The sequence below is a fragment of the Narcine bancroftii genome, chromosome 12, assembly GCF_036971445.1.
Source record: "Narcine bancroftii isolate sNarBan1 chromosome 12, sNarBan1.hap1, whole genome shotgun sequence".
In the NCBI taxonomy this organism is placed as follows: domain Eukaryota; kingdom Metazoa; phylum Chordata; class Chondrichthyes; order Torpediniformes; family Narcinidae; genus Narcine; species Narcine bancroftii.
This window is the reverse complement of record NC_091480.1, coordinates 27,012,064-27,031,983: the sequence shown is the minus strand read 5'-3', so window position 1 is coordinate 27,031,983 and position 19,920 is coordinate 27,012,064. Positions and strand designations below refer to the sequence as shown.

At 42.6% G+C, this 19,920-nt stretch overlaps 1 protein-coding gene across 1 annotated transcript in view; it reads left to right on the top strand.

Annotated features, from left to right (window-relative positions):
* Positions 1–1,324: 1,324 nt before the first annotated feature.
* Positions 1,325–19,920, top strand: part of radil (Ras association and DIL domains) — a 54,622-nt gene continuing 36,026 nt past the window's right edge. Inside the window, exons 1-3 of the mRNA XM_069904736.1 lie at positions 1,325–1,414; positions 8,024–8,562; positions 12,902–13,230. Coding sequence (XP_069760837.1) covers positions 8,043–8,562; positions 12,902–13,230 — 849 coding nt within the window. The 5' untranslated portion in view covers positions 1,325–1,414; positions 8,024–8,042. The remainder of the gene's footprint in view (positions 1,415–8,023; positions 8,563–12,901; positions 13,231–19,920) is intronic.

Genomic DNA, 19,920 nt, shown 5'->3' with positions numbered 1-19,920 from the left:
TAAATCAAACTGAATTGTGACAGTAGAAGAAGGGGCAACATAGTTAAATTCACCCATAGTGATATCACAAGTATTGTTACACAGACGCCTAAAAGGAAAGACCTTGAGATGGAGCGAAATAACAAAGGAGCCAGAATTCATATAAGAAGGTTTTGAAACATTGAAACAGTGTGTGGGAGCACATTGGATTGAATGATGTAGGATGGATGATCTTCAGCCTGGTAATGACAGTATTTGATTAAGAAACATATCCAACATTTCAGGCCTGAGCCCTTCATCAAGGTATGAGCAAAATGTAGGCAAGTGTGGGACATCTTGCAGTCACAGGGGAAGATGCCAAGGGGGGGTGATTTATGGGAAAATTGTTCTATGGTGAAGTCCTGTTGAAGGTGTCTGACAGCTGTCATCAGGCCTCAACAAGGTAGAGGTCAGTGCACCAGACTACAACAGACTCTTGTCTGTGGGTTTGATAGAGAGGTTTATTGTTCTTTGGTGGGGTCATTTACATGGGATGACAGAACATATTCATAAAAAGTCAAAATGTATTTTCAAAGAAACAATAAAAGAAAACAAGTATTCAAATGTAATATTATACGAGAATGGAGTTTAAAAAAATGACATTTTATATTTTAAAGAGATTTGTAATATTTTATTGAATATGAAATGTAAGTATATCAAAGTTATTCCTTCTGAAAGTAATAGTTTAATTTTCAATTTTGCTTCTAAAAAGTCAGAGAGTTATAGCAATGTATGCACAGAAACCGACCTTTTGGCCACCCTTCAGCCCAGTGGTTTTCAAACTTTTTCTTTCCACTCACATACCACTTTAAGGTTTGAAAACCACTGTTTTAATCGTATATAATTAACTCATTATGTACACAAAAGGAAATAACTCAAAAGGAAATGGGGCAATGACAATTTTTCTCAAGCAAAATATTTCAGTATCAATTGGGTCTTGAGCAGTAATTCTCAACAAGTGTTTTATTTATAATTTGCGCCATTATTGCAGCTGTTTCAAAGATATAAGCCAATGCAATAAAATATAATCTGATAAACACTTGAAAGGAGGAGTGTGGAACTGCGTGAGAATCTGGGACTAGATTCTGCTAGGGAGTCGGTGCAGGAACAATGGGCTGAGCGGCCTCTGCGAAACAGATCGATGCAAAGGACCTTTGGCACCCGTAGGGGGCGATACCGGCACAAGGCAGCGACCCCGCATCTCGCTCGGGTGGAAGGGAGGAAGACGAGCCAATCAGCGCTCGGCGGTTCGGGTCTTTCCGTGAGCACTCGGGCTCCCGGCTTCGGCGAGCAGTTGATCACTCGGTCACCTGGGCAGCGAATGCAGAGAGAAGAGGACGAGCACTGTTTCTGTTCATCTCCAGGAGGGAGGGGGAAAATAAAGGCAGACGCCGAGGTAAGTGCGGGGTTGCAGAGTGGGTGCAATGCCGAGGGCAAGAGATACTTGGGGGGGGGGTGGGGTGGGGGTAATAAAGGCAGTAAAATGCAAGGGAGATTTTAAAAATTAGGAGATAGTCGAATGCAATGCACTGTCTAAATAAGGGGCATTAAAAACAAGCACAAGATGTGCGAGGGGGAGAGGGGGGAAAGGGAGAGGGGGAAGAAGGGGTGGGAAGAGGGGGAAGAAGGGGTGGGAAGAGGGGGAAGAAGGGGTGGGAAGAGGGGGAAGAAGGGGTGGGAAGAGGGGGAAGAAGGGGTGGGAAGAGGGGGAAGAAGGGGTGGGAAGAGGGGGAAGAAGGGGTGGGAAGAGGGGGAAGAAGGGGTGGGAAGAGGGGGAAGAAGGGGTGGGAAGAGGGGGAAGAAGGGGTGGGAAGAGGGGGAAGAAGGGGTGGGAAGAGGGGGAAGAAGGGGTGGGAAGAGGGGGAAGAAGGGGTGGGAAGAGGGGGAAGAAGGGGTGGGAAGAGGGGGAAGAAGGGGTGGGAAGAGGGGGAAGAAGGGGTGGGAAGAGGGGGAAGAAGGGGTGGGAAGAGGGGGAAGAAGGGGTGGGAAGAGGGGGAAGAAGGGGTGGGAAGAGGGGGAAGAAGGGGTGGGAAGAAGGGGTGGGAAGAAGGGGTGGGAGGAGGGGGTGGGGGGAGGGGGTGGGGAGAAGAGGGGGTGGGAGAAGAGAGGGGGAAGAGGGGGTGGGAGAAGAGAGGGGGAAGAGGGGGTGGGAGAAGAGGGGGTGGGGGAAGAGAGGGGGAAGAGGGGGGTGGGAGGGGGAAGAGGGGGGAGGGGAGGGGGGAGGGGAGAAGGGGAGGGGGAAGAGGAAGAGGGGGGTGGGAGGGGGAAGAGGGGGGAGGGGAGGGGGGAGGGGAGAAGGGGAGGGGGAAGAGGGGGGTGGGAGGGGGAAGAGGGGGGTGGGTGGGGGAGGAAGGGGGGAGGAGGAGGAGGGGTGGAGAGGGAGAGCTGGTGTCTGGTGAAGCTGAGAGAATGCAGGGTTAAGGGAGAAGATGGATCATTGGAGGGAGGGAAAGAGGGAGAAATGGCTTGGGCCATTGCTATGGGAAACCGCCCCTGCCTTCCCGACTGAAACGAGAGTGATCCGCAGTCATTTCCAGACTTGCATTAACAAGCATCTCCAGACCGCCCAAAATACAATTAAGGATGCATTTTCTTGTTTTTTTTTCTCTCTCTCCATGCTTTTTCTTCCCCTTTGAGAAAGTCCCCTATCTGACAGAGAAGTGGGGGGTGGGGGGGGGGGTGTGGCAGGACGTTGCTTATAACTTCACCTCTTATCGACACTGTGAGACCGGCTGAGTTCCTCCAGCATTTTCCCTGCTGAGTTTTGTGTTTCACTCCGAACCACATTTGGTAGCTGTACAATGTAGCAATGCACCTGCTTCCATCTCCATAGTCACTATAATTGGCACTTTCAAGTGGCCAAAATACCCCTATGCGGCTGTCGGGTGGCCACCTGAAAGTGGAGAACCCAGCCAGGGAGGAGCACTTACCTAACCCTCCTCCTGTGGGTATAATCTCTGTTGCGCCTGAAAGCAGCAGTGGGACTACGGCCACAGTCCACAGGAGCTGGCGTTTGCTCGGACGTGGCTCTCCTTAAGCTGGCACATTCAGGTGACAAAGGCATCTTCTCCACGAACCCCTGAACGTCCCAGCTGCATCTGCCAGCGCATTATCTGCGTCTGAGCACCTGAAAGCGGCTTGTAATTCAAATTTCCCCCAGTTTGTGCTGTTTTCTTCCGTATTGTTTCATAAAACCGTCTCAAAGTTACGAGATTGAAGAGGGTCATTAAGTCCTAGATGACTGCAAAAAAAAAATAAATCTGGCCAAAACGAATTACATCTTCCAACGCTTAGCCCATACCCCTGAATTCCTAGACTTTGAGTGCAGATCCAATTGTTGCTCACTCTTTCAGACCACATTTCTGTTTTTGTTTTGTTTCGTCCTCCATTCTCTAATTTTTCCATCAATTACTTGAAATCCATTCCCTCCTGATTCCTGACCTCACTACCCTTCCTATTTACTCAATCAAAGGCCCTCCTTTAAACCTTTTTTCACCCTTGTCCCTGAGTTTTGAACTTGGACCTTTTGCTCTACAGATTCTTCTTGATCCTTTGTGTTGTTCCGGTATAACCTTTAATTCCAGTATCTGCTGTTTCTTTGGTCACTTCTCAACTCCATCTGTTCTAAAGAACCAACCCTTGCTTATCTAATCCTCTCCCACAGCTACAATTTTCCAGACCAGTTAAAATGTTCTTCAATCTCCTTTCCATTACAATCACATCTTTTCTAAAATGTGTTAATCTCAACTCAGCACAGTACTCAAGCTGTGACCTAACTGAAATCAATCTCCCTACTCTTACAAGTGTGTCTTAGTTTATAACTAGCAAAATAAAGCACCAAAGTTTGTGATTGTAATAAAAACAGAGAAATGCTGGATGAACTTGGCCTGTCTTGCAGTGTCCAATGTTCTGGGGCTGAGCCCTTCTTCAAGGTATAAGCAAAAACCAGGAAGGCATTAGAATAATAATGAGTAGTCCTTGCTTTCTATCCAGGGCTGACCCCCAGACTGGGAGATTCCAAACCATCACCAAACAATGCTGGAACCTCCAGCATAAATGGCAAAGTTATTAAAATGTGATCAGATTTTAATGCCTTGTCAAAAAGTCCATGGATTCTATTACGATAGGGTAACCAGCATCTTTGAAGGGAGACCGGTACTAACAAATACTTGCAGTAAAAGAGGGAGAAAGTCCAAGCAATATATTTTAAAGATGCTGATTCTCAAACACGATTTGCAAACTTCATTATTTCATAAAATTGTTGACAATAGAAGGTAAAATTGTTATATTTGAAAGCAAGCCAAGCATTTCAAATTGCAATTTTATTAATTTGCTTACAGATTTGTCTTTATATTTGTCATTTATAGTATTGTGAATGGTTCAAAGAACCCACAGAAGTGGTTCATGGAGCTATTTTCTGGAGATCACTTATCTGTCACATGGTATGTCCTCCCTGGTAATCATGTTCTTAAATGTGTTCACAAATCTGATGATTCACACATGACAATTTCTTTACTTATTTCCTAATGTTTCAGAATTATACTACTGGTTGACATGTTTGCAGTTAGTATGACTATTTTCAGCCCTTTAAAGCCTCCTAGGCAGCTTCCTAGACTAGATTTCATTAACCAGGATCTTCATGTCATCCCTAAAACAGGACACATAATCCTTCCCTTCTCTTGTGCAGAAATCAGACTAAGTTCAGCGATGATGTGGCTTCATAGTTTTTTTTTAAGAGCAAGACCTTTGACAGGATAGCTTCTTAGCCATGTACTGACAGTGACATGAAGTTCTATTACCAAATACGGGTGCCTAACCTTTTATCTGGGATTCTGAAAAACAGCAGTCTCCAAAAACCATCACTTTTTTTGGTAGATGATATCTGCTCATCAATGATGGAGTTTACTGCCAAACTTGACCTAACGTGACCTTCGCTTAACTCCAGTGTATCCTGTTGGATTATTATGCAACAGGCATGACCCTTGCTCAACTTGCGTTGGAATATCCCATGTCATTCCACTACTTTATAAATGCCTCTGAATCGAATATACTAATGCCTGTCCAGCGTTGGGGTGCTTTCAGTCAGACTGGCAGCAGCTCAATGCAGGATCAATGGCTGTCATCGCTACACATAATCCCAATGCAGCTGAAACTGCTGTGCCAGCACAGCGGAACCAAGAAGATGGCCATTCCCCTGATGCTGGTACAGCGGTGGAGGAAGAGAGACAGTAGCATGACTCGAGCGGGTGAATGGGGAGGGGGAGAGAAGGCGGTGTGACTTGCGAGAATGAGTGGGGGGGGGAGAAAGATGGCAGTGTGACTCGGGCAGGCGAGGAGGAAGAGACGGTAATGCTGGGCAGACGGGCTTAAAGGAACGGCCATTTTAAAATGATTCTGAATAACGGGGTCCTGACGATCCTGGATAAAAGGTTAGGCACCTGTATCAGGATGCCTCCTGCTTCCCTTATTAGGAAAGGTTGGTTTGTGAAAACTTCCTTGTGCTGTTGCTCAAAAAAGCTACAATCTTGACAATGTCTTATCACCAGAGTTAATGCCCGTTTGACTGAATGTACAAGTGTTAATGCTGCAATGGATTGTACAAAGGAAAATGCAACAGAAAAGGTTATAGAGGTAGGGGCAAGGGTATGGATGGACTTAAATTTTAAGATCAAGAGGTATTGTAGGTCAGAGAACAGAAGAAGAGGAATAAGACATGGACAGCATCGTTAGATTAGATTGTTATATTGGAGGATAGAAGGCGGGAGGTTAGCATTGGAAATCTAAAAGTACAAGAGCATAGTTTTGGATTTCAGGAGTGAATGAACTGAGGCAGGATTGGAGGTGAGTAGTGTTTCATAGGTTGAAACAGGCTGGCTAAGCCCTTTTTACAGAGATCCCACAATACCTGTCTTCTCTTTGGCTTGGCTTCTCAGACGAAGATTTATGGAGGGGTAAATGTCGTCGTCAGCTGCAGGCTCGCTTGTGGCTGACAAGTCCGACGCGGGACAGGCTGACACGGTTGCAGGGGAAAATTGGTGGGTTGGGTGTTGGGTTCCTCCTCCTTTGTCTTTTGTCAGTGAGGTGGGCCCTGCGGTCTTCTTCAAAGGAGGTTGCTGCCCGCCGAACTGTGAGGCGCCAAGATGCACGGTTGGAGGCGATATCAGCCCACTGGCGGTGGCCAATGTGGCAGGCACCAAGAGATTTCTTTAGGCAGTCCTTGTACCTCTTCTTTGGTGCACCTCTGTCACGGTGGCCAGTGGAGAGCTCGCCATATAAATACGATCTTGGGAAGGCGATGGTCCTCCATTCTGGAGACGTGACTGCCCGTACTGCCATAAAGAAGACCTGCCATTAAGCTAGCTTTGTTTGTTTACACTGAACCAAGCAACGCTGGCTTAATGCTGGGCCAGTGTGTCATTTTACACAGCAAGGTGGCATTCTGGGAGCAAAAGAGGTGAGACTAGTGATGTCAAGTATGATGTATCACAAACGCATCCTTTCCCACCCATGTCCCGGCTTGCCAGTTCGCACCTTTTACATTGACACTGATTTGGCACTGCGGCTACCTCTGTGACCATCTGAAAGGGTGGACTACAGTAGCCCCCCTCAATTCTATGTTCATACCTTTTACACGGAAGGCATGGCACAATCAAGGAAGTAGCTGTGTAAAAGGGGCTTCTGTGATGCTGTAGTCATAGTATCGATTTGAGTAGCAGGATTGTGAACCATCTAACTGACTACAGTGGTAAAGGAGAAGAATGAAATCATTGAGTGTTCTTTGTTGTGAAGTTCAAAGACTTTGGCTTTGGTTTCCACAACCATTAATTGGTGGAAATTGTGGCCCATGAAGGATTGGATGCTAGACAATTTTTATTCCTTCTCCCCTCCAATACTACTTGAAAGAAACACTCTCCATCTGGAACACCACTTGATTGGACTGGTCACATCTTGGAAAGGCTGCATCTGGTGTACTTTTTGTAGCTAGAATTGTTCTTGCATATTGTTTGGTTCCTGATACTGAGTTAGTTTCATTTTCTTCAGGCCACATAGATGAATTTATCCTTGGGCAATCACATCAATAACCATATTGTAAACCCCCAAGTGTGTGTATGTCTGCGTGTACTGAGCTCTACAAGCTGCTTCCTACCATTATCTTCCTCACTCGCCATTTTCCAGCACTGGTTGCCTATATATTCTTGCTTACCTCCCTCTAACACCTCTCTCCATCTTCACCCTCCCTTTTACCCCTCATGGCACCATCCACTCCATCTCTCTAGTCGCATTCAGGTGGCCAGAATACCCCAACGTAAAGGTGCCTAAAATACCCGAATGCGGCTGTTGGGAGGCCACCTGAAAGTGGAGAACCCTGACCCAAGGAGTACTTACCCAACCCTCCTTGGATAGGTGTATTCTCTGTTTCTGAGCTCTCCCCCTAGGCACCTAAAAGCGGGCGGGACTACAGCCACAGTCGACAGGAGCTGGCGTTTGCTCCACGGCGCCTCTCCCCACTGCGGACCCTTCAAGTGGCCAGAACAGCGCCTTCAGTGCTGCCTCCTGAATGTCGCTTTGCACATGTCCTCAGCTGGCTCCGGAGCCGCATTCTCCCAGCGATTCCGCCTGAAAGTGGCTTTTCTCTCTCTCCCCCGCCCATGACCCGCCTCTCTCCCTCAACTTCACACCCTCTTTCCTTCCCCCACCTGGCTTCTTCTGTTCATCATCCTTGGTGCACCAAATCTCCTCGACCCCTCTCTTCGTTGCACTGGCTCCCTTCCTTCATGCTCAGACTTGATGAAGGGTCTCATCCACAGATATTGTTTGAACTCCCTTTTGTTTTTGTCCCGCAGACTCCAGTGTCTCTAGAATTGATTCTTGCATTTTGTGAAATTGAATGTGTTGGGAAAATATGTAAAATATTTGAGTGAGTGAGAGCATGTAGATTTAAACTTAACTTATTATTGGTGCTATTGCACCGTAACATTTCCCTTCATTTTTTTTCAAATGTCAGATATCGTTTGTCCGACAGCATGTTTAATGAATTGACGACAAATATGTCGCAGCCATCGAAAAGGCTGAGTCGGGCTTTCACGCAAGTTCTGTACCGGAAACTAAGTTATCGTGAGCGAAAGACAGCGGCTGACATCCCCGTGAACATAACAGACGATCCCTCCGAGCTCTCCATCCAGCTTTCTGCACCGGGCATCCTCAAGATCTTTGGCAATGAAATCTGCAGCGGTGCAAACTACAAAAGTGTCCTGGCCACACCACGGTCAAGTGCCCAAGAGTTGGTCAAAGAAGCCGTAGAGCGGTACTCCGTGACGAAGACCTGCGCCAGAGAGTATCTACTCTGCGATGTAATCGGAAGGGTTGAGGGGAGGGACAAGCACTGGCGAACAGAATGTCTCCGACCTCTGGGGGACAATGAGAAACCACTTCTTCTGCAGGATCTTTGGAAACCTAAGGAGGGGTTTGCCAGAAGGTTTGAGCTTCGAAAACGAGCCGAGGTGGAGGAAATGGCTGCAAAGGACAAAGATACAACAACTGCAGGTACAGCATGGTGAATGTATTGATTTGGGGGCACGTTGAATATGCACCAGTTTAATGCTTTGTTGACCCCCTTCATGGTCACCCTGCCAGTGTGCAGAAACCAAACTTAGTTACAAAGTTCATGTGTGTTGTAAATTGTGCGGGTGAATTTGTAATTGTGATCACATATTCCGATTTCTGGATCATGAGTTGGCTCTTTCAGTGAACTGTCAATAGTTGCAGGCCTCCTGTAGTGACAATCCCATTTTAATTTTAGGCAAACTTTTATAAACTGGTCTCATGCCAAATTTAAAAGCCCTTCATGCCTGTGTGTGTGTATAATATATAAAATAAACAGGTGCTGTTGTGATTTCTTCAAGACTGATGCTCAACAGGACCTTGATTAATTATAACTTTTAAACAATATTAATTTGTGTTGTTCTTCACCTGTATTACCTTTACTAAATTGCTGGGGGTTGCAACTGGATTCTACTTCATCCTTTTTGAAAATGCCTGTTCCTTGTGTTACTTTTTCTGAGGGCCATATTAGTATCAATTTCATTATTTGTAAAAGTAGTTTGCTCTCACAGGCTTCCTTGACTCTTGTAAAATGTCTCAAAGCCCTCGTAGGAAAGAATAGGGAAGGAAATTGGGGTTTAAGACTTTGGCAGGTGAAAGCATTACCCATGATGGGGATTAACATTGGGAGTGCCCAAGACAACGGAGTTGAAAGTGTGCCAAGGGCTGGGATTGCTGATGGGCATGTTTCAGGACTGAAAGAGTTTAGAAGACGTAGACTACTTGATTGATCAACAGAATGACTGAGTGAGTAACTTGGGTTGCATGTCGGAAGCTCTCATGGTTGTTTCTTGATCTATAGTGAGATTGAAATGGTCAACGTGGCTTCATGGTGTGTGCCTTGATATTGGGTGTGTCGACAGAGGTGTGGAGAGGTCTGGTTGGTTGTGAGATCCCTCACAATTGATTTTCTTGTTAACATTTTTCATCTTTCACCTCCCCTTCCTCTTCAAATGCCAGATGAAATGACGTTTTGGTCTTCTGACCAATTGGTCTCCTATTATGTCTATAATAATGACTTTATAAATGTAACTTGATATTAAATCAAAACTGAAGACTGACAATTTCAGAATTAACAACCATTATTACCTAGTCCAAGAAAAAATTGTATTCTATAACTCCGTAAAGTTCTTATTTACTGAATTCTCTACCAATAACTCTCACCGCGATCACTACACACCACACATCTTTGGAAGTAAAGCTAAAATGAGATGAGAATTCATCTCCTGAATATTAAGCAAAAATGAGCAAGGTTGATTTTCTCTCCTTTTCAGTGGGATTTTTTCCATATTCTGCATTTCCCCAATGAAAAGGCTGATAATGAAATTACACTTTTACAAAAAAAACCTCCCATGCTCCAATAATGCCCCTATGACATGCTAAAGGACAGAATGATATCATTATAATTCAGATGCCTTGCTGTTCGGCGTGAGGGATCACGTCTCTTCATCCGTCATGATCTCTGACCCTCTGAATTGTAGTTATTGCCTCCCCTGTTCTCCTTCGATGGAGGCTCCATCTCTGAGCTGAGACCGTAGTTGATGTTGAGCTCCTGACTACGCAAGGGAAAAATACTGAAGTGGTTTCCTGTTGTCGCCTTCAGTTGCAGTGTCCATGCTGGACGGGTAACCCTGGCCATTGATCAACAGACTCCTCTGCCCAGCATTTTTATTTTTACAACCATAAATTCCAATTTGTAGAATCTGCTTGAATGATGTAGAAAATGTTATTAAATGATTTTAATGGCCATGAGGTAGTGATGCCATTATAATAGTCCTGCACAAACCCATTCAGAAATTCAACAACATAAACCCTGCTAGCAGCCATATAATTTATATTTATTCAACAATCTGTGAGATTGTAACGAGCTTTCTATGTCATTATGTTAGATGGCCAAAAAATTTTTAAGTTCTCAACGGAATGCACATTTTAACATTTATTTGAGGCTGCTAAAAATATGCACTCTTGTGTGAATACATTTTTTTCCTTATTGGGTTGTAGTAAAGAAGATTGCTTGAAAACTTGGCTGTGTGGTCTCTTTCTCTCATATTTTAAACAGTATTTGCTGAAACTTGATAGATGTACATTGATATTTTGCACTATTAACCTACAGAGTGAGCCATACTCTAGATCCAGTAACTTTTTTTCTCTCTATAAAATAATGCAGAGGATAAAAATGTGAACCATAAAATGAAACAATCTAACTTGTTGTGCCCAGTGCTCATTCTTTGGTAGTCCAGTGACTGGTAGTCCTGGTTCCATAGATGTACAGAAATCACAGATATTGGAATCTGGAGCAAAACAACATCTGTGGGAGGAACTCGACGAAGGGTTCCCAGCTGCAACATTGACCACTGATGCGACTTGACCTGCTGAGTTTCTCCAGCAAACTCCACCATTTCCACTTCTGTGCGCCTTTCCTGTAGTGTACAAGATTTTAGAAGAATTTACAACAGAATTCAACGGAGGTTAAGAAAGCACATTTGATTAATATGAAATTACAATATAATTCATTACAAACTTAAGTTTGAGAAGTTATTACAGAGAACTAAACAAAGATTTTATGTATTGTTCCATTGAACACAAGAAATTTTCTTATTCACTGCTTTGTACTTTGTATGAGGACAGTTGTATTTTTTTAAATATCTATTTATTGAGGATCAAAACAACTTCTTACACATTATAAAGATATACATTGTGCTCCCATTTTCTTTTAGGAAAGGTGTATTTAATAGATTACTGAATAGGTGTGTCAGAATGTTTAATATTGCAATATCAGTTATGAAAGGTGGAGGGTTTGTGACCATAGACATTGTTGATGCCTTACCTTTTATCCAGGATCGTTTGGACCAGACACCTGCAGTGTTTCAGCATCTTCTGGATTTCAGAATCATTTTAAAATGGCAGACCCTTTAAGCAAATACAATTTTTCAAAATTGCACAAAACAAGGGGCGCGGGGTATTAAATTAATTTGGATAAATAAAGACTGTAATATCACTAACAAGTTTTTAAAACATTTTTTAAAGTGAAACCTCAAAATAAACCTGGCTCAGATCCCCATCTCCCCCGTCCCCACCCTCATTTACCTTTGGTGGAAAGGTGACTCTTGGCCCCAAGCACCCAGTGGGAGAAAAGCAGCTGGCTCAATGCGGGAGAAACGGCCGTCTTCCTTACCCATAATTCCACACCCAGCTGGAAGAAAAGGATAACATTACCTCAAATAATCTGATTTGGAAACAAATCCACTAATTGAGCCTTGTGGGAAGATTGTAACCTTTCTGTCAAGTCAGTAATTTCCTAAAGTGGATTGCTTGGTTAGGGTGGTACAAGGACAAAGTAATTACTGCTTAAAGTGGGGAGAAAGGTCCGTGTAAATTACCTTTGATTACTATATACTTCAGCCTCACTCCTTGTTCTTCCCTACTTTTTATTTTTTCCAGTAGGAAGACATTCTCTAATGCTTGAGAACATGGATTTTCATTTTTATCATAGTTGGTGGAGTTAATTTGTCATATTATTTGTTATTATCCACTAAAAACAGAATGCCAATTTACAGATTTGAGAATTACAAGAACAAATCGATGAAAATATTTTTCATGTCATTCTCTTTGAAATAATTGTAAAGTAAGCTAAATTTGTAGTAAATTTCCAATTTAAGTGTTGATACCTTGAAAGTGGGAAGGTTCTTGTATTTGTTGCCAACTTATAGTCTTGCCAGTTAGACAACTGCAGTTGGCGATTGAGGGGCAATGCATGAAAAATTAGTTAACTTTTATCAGTGTCTTGACTAATGAATGTTTGCCATAAAGACCATGTCAGACTTGTAAATCGGTTGTCATTCCAAAGCCTTGCGTGTGTTTACTGATTTCTGTGGAAAATATAATGCCACTGATAGCAAAAGAAATAATCTCCAGCAGGATATTTAACTTTGGAGTAAAATAAATACTGCTATACACTAAGTCCTTGCCATTCCTGAGGGAGAGGGGCACAGGCTTCCTGTGTTAATTAAAAAAAATGTGGAGACCTTGAAGGCTACCAACAATGGCATGAAGTAGCATACAGTGGTGAGCTCGTCAAAGAATATAACAATATCTCTGTAGTTTCAGCTTTTCAAAACGAGCATAGTATTCACCCAGTAATTCGCAGCTGATTTTTGTGAGCATGTGGATCCTAAGTTAGCAGACAATAAGGCTTTATCTTAATAATCATAAACTCATAACCTGGTTGGATAGAATTTGTACAATTAAAAATAAATTTGTATTTAATAAACTTTGTTTCCAGATATAAATGCACAAGCACGGAAACTTCAGAGAAACCGAGCGAAAGGCAACTACGTAACCATGTCTGACAACAGCTGTAAAGTAATACCTCTGCGGCGTAGTGTCAGTGAGTCAAGCCTCACTACCACTGGAAACCAAGAGGAGGATCAACAGAGACGTTATTCAACATTACCTGGGCAGCCTGCAAAGAAAAACAATCAATGCAAAAATATGAAATTTTACAGCAGAACCAATAAAGAGAAGCAAGAAACAAGTGTTCATGATGGTTACCCGTACTCCAGCTATCAGTTCCCTCATCTTCTGCTTCTTCAGGGCTATAACCAACAAAGTGTAAGAACAAAACAAACTTCTGTGCAATGTTACTTAAGAATGTTTTAAAATAATTTGAGCTATAATAATAATTTTATAAGTTGGAGCAAAAAAAAAACTGCAGATAGTGGAAAACAAAAACTGGAAGTGCTTGGCAGGTCTGGTAGCATCAGTGTCGATGCTTTGGGTCAAGGACCTGTATCAGAACTGTAAAAATGTTGTGTGTTAAGCTTTGGGAAGAGAAAGGTGGAGAGAACTGAGGGAATGTCTTTGACAGGGTGCAGAGCAAACCATATAACTATTTACAGTGTGGAAACAGGCCATGTCAGCCCTTCGAGTCCACACCGGTTCGTGAGAGTTGTCAACATCTCAGTTACTTTAAAAATCAGAAGCTGGAATGCAAGATACACATTGAAACAAAAGTGAGCCATCTCTGTGGGCAAAAATAATGCAGATTGAACTGAAGTGTTCTGCGAAACAATCACCCAATCTCCTTGAACTCTTGTCTCCAATGTTGTATCAGTGATGTTCAAAGTAAACTTGAGAAAGCATACCTCATCTTCTGAATAAGCACAATCCAACTGTTGGGTTTAATTTTTGAGTTTAACAATTTGTATGCTATTGCAAATATTACCTCTGTTCTTCACCCCCCCACCCCCCACCCTTCCATTCTGGACCTCTTGTCTTACTTTTCCCATTCTGATGAATCCATACAGGGTGTGGTCATATTTCCCAGTGTCAAAAAGGATACTGATGGTGCATTCAATCTTAGAAAAGGAGGCATTTATCCAAATAAATCTGGTCCTAGTTCAATCTACCTCAAGTACCACAAGTACTTGTAGTTGTCTGTAGTTTCAAATTCGATTTCTGATTGATAAAATCTAACTCAGCCTTTGATGTATTTCTTGAAATGCAAGAGTTTAGTACTTTTAATGTGCGAATACCCAGAGTCAATGTCATATGCCTACATATTGAGATTCTAAGATGATTTATCAGGTCTGCTTTCTTTCATCCATTCTATAATGGAGTGAAGATTTTTAGAAAGTAATGATTAAACACATGTGATTTGCATCCATGTGATATTTTTGTCCTTTCAGAGAATCTCAAACGTTTACAGTCAATTAAATACTTCTTGTGTATGATAATAAGGCCATAAGACATGACTAGAATTAGACCATTTGGCCCATTGAGTCCATCTCACCATTCTTTCATGGATGATTTGCTATCCTTTGCAGTCCCATTCTCCTGCCTTCTCTGGAGTGCCAGACAAAGACGATGTGGTCAAACAATAATCATGGCTTTTATTAGCAGAAACTCATGGTACAATAATGAAAGATAATAGGTGCATATACAGTTATATCCAAGGGGAGTGTCCTTAACGGTAGAGATAATGCACAGCCAATGTTAGTACAGCAAGGCTCGCCAGAGGGGAGATGGGCAGCTTGGCAGACATTCACCAAAGTCTCCCCCCCAGCAGAAGAAGGGTTAAAATCAAAAGGACAGCTGCTAGGAAAGACTGAAGCAAGCGATACTTGGATACCATGTTTGGCATTGAGAATACTCTAACAGCCAAAATATGCCAGTATCTAGCAAGCATCGAAATATAATGAAATGTTTTATGAATATCAGGTTCTTTACGAATTCTAGTGCTTCTTCTCAAAACAGGTGGCTCCTTTGCAACCTTGGGAACTAGTACAGGACTGACTGAACCCGCTCCAGAATCGCCAGCGTGAGGCAGTGGAGCCTCAGCACAGCCATCTGAAAGCTTACTAGGGGTCACAGGCTGGGGGGGGGGGAAGGGGGGGTGAGTCCCACCTCTCAGGCTCACTCTGAGTAGGGGTACGAGGAAGGGGCGAACCAGGCGAGGCCAGAGCTCTTAGGAGTACAGTGTCAGTACTCCCTGAGTCTATTAGGCAATCAAAAGTCTCACCATTCATCTCCCCCCTTCATAGTCGACCGTTCCAGTCTGTAACATCCCCCAAGCTTTACAGTCAATTGAGCTATCACAGGGGATCTCACCTCGCCATCACTTGAAGTCGATTCAGCCTGCTCGTCTGAGGATTCCCCCTTTTCACTGTTGTCTTCCATTCCTGCAGCTCCAGGACGCATTTTCTTGGTGCTTCTCTTCTTCTTATCAGTGGGAGTACTTTTCACCTTACGCGCTTTAGCGAAGAGGCTGAGTTTCCCACAATAGCTGCAGGTAGCAAATTGAGCGGGGCACTTCTGTCTGGGGTGCCAGCTCTTCTCACAGAAGTAGCATTTTTCAGGGGTTCACCCTTTTCTTTCCTTCGGGATTCCAGCACTCCTGGATGTTTCCTTTTTGGTTTCTAGCATTTCACTGGACTGCATGGCACTTCTCAGTGTTTTGGCTAGAGTGACTGCCTGGTCATTGGTTAAGGGCTCTGTCTCCAGCAGCCTCTGTTGGATGTAATTGGAGTCAATTCCGTTGACAAAAGATCCAGCTTCAAGGCATTGCGGTGTTGTTGCACATTGACTGCCCTGACATCACATTCGTTTGCCAACGAGTCGAGGGCCAGTGCATAGGCAGCATCACTTTTCCCGGGTTTCTGGTGTCTAGTCAGCAACTGGTGTCGAGCAAGCACTGCGTTACGGCAAAAGGGACCTCACCCAGCAGAGAATTCAGGTGGCCCCACTTTATCGCCTCATCCACCACGTTGTTTAGAGCCATGTAGTAATCGAAACAAGCAATCCAATGGTTGAAAATTTCTCTGGCCCTTGGGGCAGACTGGTCAATTATCAGCTGCTCTGGCTTGAGGGCAGCATCTATTTCTGCTAATAAAATTGAAGTGCCAGTTGATGAAGTAGACAAAGAAGATGTGGTCAAACAATAATCGTGGCTTTTATTAGCAGAAACTCATGGTACAATAATGAAAGACAATAGGTGCATATACAGTTATACCCAAGGGGAGTGTCCTTAACAGTAGAGATAATGCACAGCCAATGTTAGTTCAGCAAGGCTCGCCAGTGGGGAGACCGGCAGCTTGGCAGACATTCACCACATTCTCCCTGTAATTCTTTGTTCCCTTCTTGATCAAGAACATATCCTAGCTCTGCCTTAAATATCCCCAGTGACTTGGCCTCCACAGCTGTCTGCCGCAACAAATTCACTAGCCTGTGGGTAAAGGAAATTCCTCCTCACCTTTGTTCCAAAGTTATTTGTATTTTGGGGCTATGCTCTCTGGTCCCGGACTCCCCCCATTATAGGAAGCATTCTCTCTACTTCTACTCTATCCAGGCCTTTCAGTATTCAATAGATTTCAATAAGACCCACTACCCCCCCCCCACCAACCATTCTTCTGAACTCCAGTGAGTACAATCCTGGAGCCAACAAAATCCTTTCTCCCAGGGATTATCCTTTTAAATCTCCCCTGGATCCTCTCCAGTGCCAATACAATCTTTCTTGGCTATGGAGCCCAAAACTGCTTGCAGTATTCCAAGAAATATGGCAGCATATTAAGACACAGCAAGGAATGTATGTCTAATGATCAGATCACCTGTTTTAGACATGCCAATTGGGGAATAAGTAATGGCCAGGACACTAGAAATTAATTGTGTTTGTTGCATTATATCATTCTGCAAGGAAACCACCCACCTGTTCAACCCAGGGAGTAAATATTCATTTACACTAATTTAACGTTAATCCCATATTATTCTTTCACATTCCCATCAATTCCACTAAGATCTTCATCCACACACTAAGAAAAATGAGCAGTGATGAATTAAACTACCAATTCATGTATACAGTAACACCCCTGTTATCTGGATTTGGAATTCAAGTAACTGGCAAAAAAAAGTGGAAAATAAGAACTAGGAGCAGGGGTCGGCCATCCAGCCAGCTCTGCCATTCAATGGCTGATCTGATGATTGGCTCGTTTCCATTTACCTGCCTTTTCCCCATAATCCCTTGATTCCCTTACCATGTTGAAATCTATCCAACTTTAAATAAATTTACTGAGGTCACCTCCACTGCTTCAATGGGTAGTAAATTCCACAGATTCACCACCCTCTGGGAGGGGTGGGGGGAAAGCAGGTCCTCCTGATAGGCCCTAAATTTACTACCCTCGTCCCCTAGTTCTGGTCTTCTCCAACATGTGTTTCCAGAAGATCCCCTCCCGTTCTTCTAAATTCCAGCGAGTACAATCTGGAATATTAATTGATAGAACACCCAGAGAGGGGCCAGAAATTAATATGCTCTCATATTTATGAGAATCAACTATTGGAATTAATTTTTTATCTGTAAGAAAATAATTGATTTGTGAATATGAATGATGTACCTTAGCAAAAAAGGAAAATTCCTTATCAGGGTGAAAACATCTTCAGGGGCTATAAAGTTAACTCTGCAGCATAAACGAGTTAATAAGCATAGCAGACTAGTTTAAAGTGGCAATTTTAGGAGATGAATGATCAAGTGTAGGGTCTAACCAGCAGTTCAAGTCTCCTCTTAATGATCAAAGAATATAGATTTAAATTTGGTAAGAGAGAAAAAAGCTGTTTTTTTAAAAAAAAATTGTATCTTTACTATTAGGCCATAAACATTAACAAAAACAAACAATTTATTACAAAGTTTACCTGATAAAATGTAATTGGTGATCCTAATCGATTATATTTCATTGGGTTTAGTAAAAATGAATAGTTTGGTCTATCACTATTGAGACCCCTCTAGAGTTAGCCATAAATGCAGAAAGGAAGTTCTGTCCCTTCCAAAATCTCCACAAATGAAAGATGTCAGATAGACGAAGATTAGTCTCTTGTAAAAGAACAATCCCTGGTTTAAATTTTGTAACATGTGGAAATATCTTGCATTGTTAGAATGTTTCAAACCATAGACACTACATGAGATTATTTGAATATTTTAATATCTAATATTAGAAGAAAAAGTACAATCTTGAGATCCATATAATTAATAAAGCGGTTAACATAATAAGCACTCTTAACAGGAATAAAGCCACTGCATTTTTGCAACACCAAAATAACTTCACCAATGAACCCAATCTGCAACTGCTACCACCCCATCCCCCCCCTATTCCAAGCTAACCTTGAAAATAGCAAGCTATCAGGAAAAAAAATCAAACCTCACCCCATCTCTCTGTTGGCAGCACTCCTAGAAATGAAAAAAAACTAACCATGCTTCCAAAACACACTAAACGTGTGTTAACTAAGTAGGAGATCACAAGGTCAGAAAACAAAGACCTCTGTAACTGAACTTAGAATTTTAAATGAAATTCAAAAAAACTTCAAACGAATAATCTAAAACTAAATTCCAACTTGTGAAATATTGTTCATTCAGAGTTGGGGAATAGGATATTAACAGTCCTAGAAAAAGAATAGAAATGTAAAAAAATGAACTTTTTCCTCCCAATTATAAAAAGTGGTCCAAATAAACTAGTATATTAATCATAAATAAACTGCAACCAAAAGTTTAAAAAAACAATTAGAATGAATAACAGTCAGACCCAGAATAGAATAGCAACACTTTACTGAACAGCTGGAGCAGAAGGAGACGGTTCCAGAAATTACTGAGCAAACTTGGGAGAATTCAGACACTTTGTGGGTTTGTCCAGAAAGGTGATTTGAAGCTGAGCTGGGAAAAGCAAGGATGGTTTGAAGCCACCTGGGTAAAGCTGAGACATAACTGTACTGGGTATGTTCCTTCATGATCTCTGTAGGGTAGACTTCAACAATCCAAATGCTCTATCCATGATATTTCAGCATCCCTCTTCGTCGGAATTCTTGTATAAATTCATCTTTGATCTGAAATCGATGAAGGCGGAGAATAACTGAACGAGGCTTGCTGCCATGAGCTGGTTTACAAATGAGCAATCCATGTTCCCTGTCAACCTCTGGGTACAGTAGGCAGTAAATCTTGTCCAAATACCTCATGGAAAAACTCAGCAAAAAAAAAATGGTAATGTGGCTAGATTCGGTTTCTTCTCTTAGCCCAATAATTCTTAAATTGTTCCTTTTGTTCCTGACCTCCAAATCTGCAACTTTCTTCAGTAGGAAAACATTGGGTATGTTTAACTCAGTATTATCTTGTTGTAAATTGATAAGCTTCCATAAATTCAGCTGAATGTTTCTGTTCCTTAAATTTGGTGTCATGGGTTTCGATGGTCCATAGTTCATTTATTTTTAAGATGGGCAATAGATGCTTTAATGTCTCTTTGCCATCATTTTTTAGATTCTTTAATGTCCTTTTTAAGGTCTTTGATGTTGCCCAGAATAGTAATTGTGGTGATATGTAATTCCACCACTAGGTCACCAAGGGTCATCCCAATGACCTTGTATATAACTACAATCCGGCCTTCTAGGTTCGTCTTGCAGAGACAAGACCTCTTAGTGTACGTATTAGTTTATAAAAGCTGTCTTGTACTCGCACTGCTGGTGTGGTTATTGTCAGTACAGTAATCATTTCCCCAGAAACAGCGATTTCTTCATTTTTCCCATTATAAACCTATTTAAGAAGAGAAAAGCACAAAAGAAAGAAAAGAAGTAACTTTGGAAAAAGGTTAGGAGCAGCTTAATAGAAGCTGTTACCCCATGGGCTGCACAAGATTCTCTGTGAGTACAGTCCTAGGTGACTCAATCTCTCCTCATAGGCCAACCCCTTCATCCCTGGAATCAACCTGGTGAATGTCCACAGTACTACCTCCAAAGCTAGTACATCTTTCCTCAAGGAAGGAGACCAGAACT